The sequence below is a fragment of the Lathyrus oleraceus genome, chromosome 3, assembly GCF_024323335.1.
Source record: "Lathyrus oleraceus cultivar Zhongwan6 chromosome 3, CAAS_Psat_ZW6_1.0, whole genome shotgun sequence".
Lineage (NCBI taxonomy): Eukaryota > Viridiplantae > Streptophyta > Magnoliopsida > Fabales > Fabaceae > Lathyrus > Lathyrus oleraceus.
The window spans coordinates 535,438,586-535,443,790 of NC_066581.1; the positions used below are offsets into that span (position 1 = coordinate 535,438,586).

Here is a 5,205-nt window from a genome sequence, read left to right on the forward strand (position 1 = left end):
ATGCATCTCTGATTGTTGGGAAACTAAAATATCGAAAAATTCTGGAGATGCATCTCCCAAATTTTCTGCAACTCAGCAGTAGCACCAATGGCGGCAATGCAGACATGAAAAAAAAAATATTGCATTGATCATCATTTTCAGCCAACTATTATGTTTTGTACTATGTCTAAACTATCAATCGTTCAATTTTTAGGCTTGAGTGCGTCCGGAGATTTTCAGCCATCTACAATGTTCTTCAGCCAACTATCATACATTGCATTGAATATTTTAACTTTAACTTGGCTTTGGTGCATTTGGAAATATATCTCTAAAATCTAAAAACATTTAAATATTTTTGCGTGGTGGCTTAAAAACATAATACATTAAGAAATCTCCATCAAATAATATGTCATCATCATACACGAGAAGGATCAATATGTTAACAAATGCCAATTTACTACAATCGTAAAAGTCTGCAATCACGCAGTCATGCAATGGTAGACGTCTAATTAACATCTGACAATTTTAATTTAAGTTTCTTATTTTTGGAGATATAAAAATGTGTTGTGTCTGATTAGTATTATTATATCAAAATCTAAAGGTCAGTAGATTCTTGACCATTTGATCATTAATCAAAATCTAACAACTAATAGAATCTTAACCGTGAAGGTAGTGACATCACCAAACTCAAATTATATGTTAACACTAGTCTCCAAAGAACTCACTTATTCTAAAAAAAAATCTATTTTGTAATGAATTAAATTCTATATAACCAATATTGTTGTACAATAATTAACCAAAATTTAACTATCCAAATCAAAATCAGTCTAATACTTTGTATTGTTGAAAACCATAATCATTTTTGTGTGAGTAGATCCATTGTCATCACCATCAACTTCTAGTATTGTTCCTTCCCATCTCATTCTATCTGTTATTTCTTTTACTTTTAGAATTACATCTTTATCATCTCTAATAATAACACTTCCTTCTGGCCTAACAATCCTATGCATCTCAATAACAATATCAGTAATATCACACCTGCAAAAAAAAAAACACTCATTTTGTTATTATATATACTTTTCAAATTTTATTACTATTGAGTGGTAGATAAATTATCATTAATAATAATAAATAATAAATAAATAAAAATGCTAAAATGATACAAAATCATATGTGTTATAAGCTTACTTGTTCATATACATACTGAATATGCCAGAAGCATGTATTAAGTCATATGTTCTTGGATAAGTTGAGAAGGGCTCACACCTGAAAAAAAAAAGTTTAATATTATTTTTTTTATATAGAAATTGCTTATATATAAGCACTTATTTAATAAGTGATTATGATATAAGTCACTTATAATTATAATATAACTGTTTATTCAAATTCGAATTTTAAAATTATGTAGTTTGAAGGTTAGTCTCTACGGTTGCACACAGAAGATATTCCTCAGATGAAATGACGTACCAATCCATGTAAGTTCCAATAAGTCCTCTTTGATAGATAACACCAAGATAATCACTTTTTGCATCAAATGGAACAACATTCATAACCCAAACTGGATATTTCACCATTGCAGCTGCAAATCCACCAAATCCACCATTCATGTCCATTACATTTCTATATCTACCAGAAGACAGTGATTTCAACACCACTTCATAATTAGACACTCTCTTTCTCCATTTCCTATTATCTTCACTATACATTCTTTCAAGTGTTGAACCTCTATTTCTTAACCTTGCTGGTGAAGCATTCAATCTCATAGGCCATTTTGCAAGAACGCCGCCGGAGATTTCGTCGAGATTTTTCACTTCTTGAAGAGGAAAAATGCATGCTGTCATTTGTGCATACCTGTTGAATAGTTCATAGTAACTTTTGAAGCTTCAATGTGAAACATTGGAAAATCATGGTCTAGAAAATAATATAAACAAGACTATTAGAAATTTTTGGTCCTCGAAATTGTAGGAAATTATCAATTTTGCCCCTTAAATTTACGAAATAGCAAACTAGTCCTTTAAGTTTATGATATTTCTTTAAAAAATCGAGACCTAGATTCTCGGAGTTTAGAAGTTCACGCACTTACATGCATGGTTTGAGATCAATTGGCTCGTATTGCACATTCAGGGAATCATCTTTAAATAACTTTCACGATTTATTTGAGATCAGACAACCAAAATTAACTAGGCGACTTTCGGTATAATGTACTAAATTGTTATTTTGCAAATTTGAGGGACTAAATAGATAAATAAAGGAACTTACCATCCATCATCAGGGTCAGATGAATTGCAAAACTTTGCTGAATTCAAATTCTGTTTGCATTTGATATGATTTATAGGTTTTTGCCATATGGCAAATTGTCCTCCTTCAACAACTTTTTCCCAACACATTTGAATTGCAAGTTCCTCTAAACTGTTCTGTTGCTTTTCCAACACTGTTGAATCTGTTTGCCATGCTTTATAGTTTACCCTCCAATTTATAGGTGGGCCAGAAAGTACCCAAAATCCACCAGGTCTCAAAATCCTGTCAATCTCTTTTAGGTATAGTCCATCTTTGACAATTTCAATTAAAGAATATCAGATAGTTACTGTCAGCATGTTAGTATCGTGTCAGTATCGTGTCTGATATTTGTGTCTGTATCAGTACTTTTGATAGTTAGAAAATATTAAAATATGTAGCACTTAACACTTTAAATCAAATGTGTATTTGGTGTTTGAGACTGATATGATATATATATTCAATTATTTTATTTTTTAAATTATTGTCTGTATCGTTGCGACAGTTTCGTGTCTAAAATTTGTGTTTGTGTCAGTGTTTTTGATAGTCAAAAAAACATCAACATTGAAATATGTAGTACTAACACTTTAAATTGAATCTGTATTTTGTGTCTGACATTCATAAGATACTGATACATGTGATTATATTCAATCGTTTCATTTTCTCAAATTATCTGTTTCAACGTGTCAGTGTTACGTCTGATATTTGTATATGCGTGAATACTTTTGATAATAAAAATACGTCTACACTGAAATATGTAGCACTAACCCTTTAAATTGAATGTGTATTTGGTGTCTGACATTTATATGTGTATTCAGTGTCTGTGTCGGGGGTTTGATAGTTAAGTGTTATCTAAGGAAAAAAAAAAGATAGAAATGTTACCGTAAGCAGTCCATTGGACAAGGCATCTAGAGCAATGAGCCATATCAAATGAATTTGAAGGGAATGTCAGCCTATGAGTGCTGAATACTCCAAGCATAGCAGGAAGTCCTCTTTCAAGTGCAAACATCACTTGAGCCTCATGTTCATCACTTGGTGCTATTGACATTGTTAATACACCATACTCCATTAAAGATGCTCCAAAGCTTGCAACCTTCAAATCACAAATTCATTATACTAATTCAAAAGACAAAACATAACAATCCTGTTCAACTTTACTAAAAATACAACTTAGATCAAACCAACCGATTAACTCGCCTGTTTCCAATTCAACCGATTGAAAAAATATCTTTAGTCCACTTTCTAAAACAATGTCCAAAACCTTTATTTGTAATCAGAAACTCCGGTATAGAACTATAATCACATCAATCACATCAAAATCATATTGATGTGATTATAGTTCTAAAACTCGCAAAGCAAACCACAATTATAATCAAAGACTCCAATTTAGAACTAGAGAATAGTTGCATCAGTCACATCAAATTGATAAGCTGATGCAATTAATTTCAAAACTATAGTTTCAAAACTCGCAAGACTAATAAGTGACCTCCTTTAAGAACTATAGTCGCATCAGTCACATCAAAATCAGCCAACATGACTGATGCGACTATAATTCTAAAACTTGCGGCCGCAATTCAAAACTCGAAGCTAAACAAAATCTACAAGCTTACCCCACATCCAACATCAAGAACAGTTCTAATCCATCCAGAATTCAAACTCACAGGAAGAAGCTTCTTCAAGTCATCAACATAACCCTCAACACCATCAGGAAAAGAAGTACCACCACCAGGAAACACAAACCTATCACCCTCCAATCTAATCCAATTTTGCAACCTTTTATATTCCACAAGCTTAGTAAAAGGAACATTACTAAACCATGCATTGTCCTTACTCTTAGGCCAATGAAATGGCTTTTGATACCCTTTTGGTTTAGGGATAAGACACTTTAATCTCTCATTTGCCTTTGGACAGTGACGTTCTTTTCTAAACCATTTTTTGTTTGGAAACTTTTTCTGTCTTTTTGGGTCTTCACATGGACAATAGTTTGTGAAGTTTGTTGGACAAAAATCAAAGTGGGAGTTTTTTGTGAGAGATTTTGAGGTTTGAAGAGATGGTGAAGAGAGTGAAGAGGAGAATGAGGAAGTGATTATGTATGAGAAAGTGAAGAGAGATGTGATGAAGATGATGATGTTGAGAATTGTGAGATATTTTGAAGACATGTTGATAATGAAACAGTGTATATCTATCTATCTATGAAACATCTTTTTTATGTTTTTGTTTGTGTTTTGTGTGAGTGAGTGAAGTGTGAAGATTCTTTGTGTAAGAGAAAGAAGAGAGAGAAAGAAGAGAGAGAAAGAGAATTATTGGTTATAGGGAATATAAAATTTGTGGATGGCATTTGATTATGTAAAGTCAGATGCTATATTAGGGGCAATTTCATGTAGTTACAAATAAAATTATTGTACTAATTAGTTTGAAAAAATGAAATATATGTGATTATTTTCTTCAAATAAAATATTTTGACATTTTTTAAAAGTTATTAATTTTGTATAATAAAAAAAATTATTTAATGTTTAGATTGCACATGCTCAAGTAGTCCAAAATTCTGATGAACAATTAATGTTTAGATTGTCAACCGAATTTTCTTAATGTAGGACTGTGAATGTAATCATTTAATATCCTTGGTTGTTTAAAAAAGGAAAATGGTAAATGAAAAACTAAATTTTTATTTTACTTTTATACATAAATTATTTAATAGCCTTAATAACTTCAAATATGTTACTACTTTCTTTATTTTTCTAAAAATGTGTTTTGAGAGGTTTGTTTTTTATATATAAATAAGAGAAAATGCGTTAATCAGAATATAAGGTATTCAGATCTAATTAAAAAAAACAATCTCACCATTAAACTAAACAAGTACAGACTAATTTGATTAGTCAACCAATTGATTTATGATGATAAAATTAGTAAGTGAATTAATTTTATCAAAGTAATAAAATATAAGATCATCTT

The 5,205-nt window shown here is 30.8% G+C and overlaps 1 protein-coding gene across 1 annotated transcript; it reads right to left on the reverse strand.

The window, feature by feature from the left end:
• Nucleotides 1–631: 631 nt before the first annotated feature.
• On the reverse strand, nt 632–4,568 carry LOC127128785 (probable methyltransferase PMT19). Its single transcript, XM_051058158.1, has 6 exons — nt 3,864–4,568; nt 3,136–3,346; nt 2,239–2,527; nt 1,447–1,830; nt 1,168–1,245; nt 632–1,017 (listed from the first exon to the last, which is right to left on the reverse strand). Exons 1-6 carry the CDS (start codon nt 4,410–4,412, stop codon nt 807–809), a joined length of 1,722 nt encoding a protein of 573 aa, XP_050914115.1. The 5' UTR covers nt 4,413–4,568; the 3' UTR covers nt 632–806.
• Nucleotides 4,569–5,205: the final 637 nt, after the last annotated feature.

Excerpts from the sequence above, each read along its gene's own strand:
- LOC127128785 (XM_051058158.1), bottom strand. The coding sequence starts at position 4,412 with ATGTCTTCAAAATATCTCACAATTCTCAACATCATCATCTTCATCACA. Across the intron at positions 2,528-3,135 it reads TGTCCAATGGACTGCTTACG|ATGGACTATACCTAAAAGAG; the intron begins GTAACATTTCTA and ends AAATTGTCAAAG. Across the intron at positions 1,246-1,446 it reads ATTGGAACTTACATGGATTG|GTGTGAGCCCTTCTCAACTT; the intron begins GTACGTCATTTC and ends TTTTTTTTTCAG.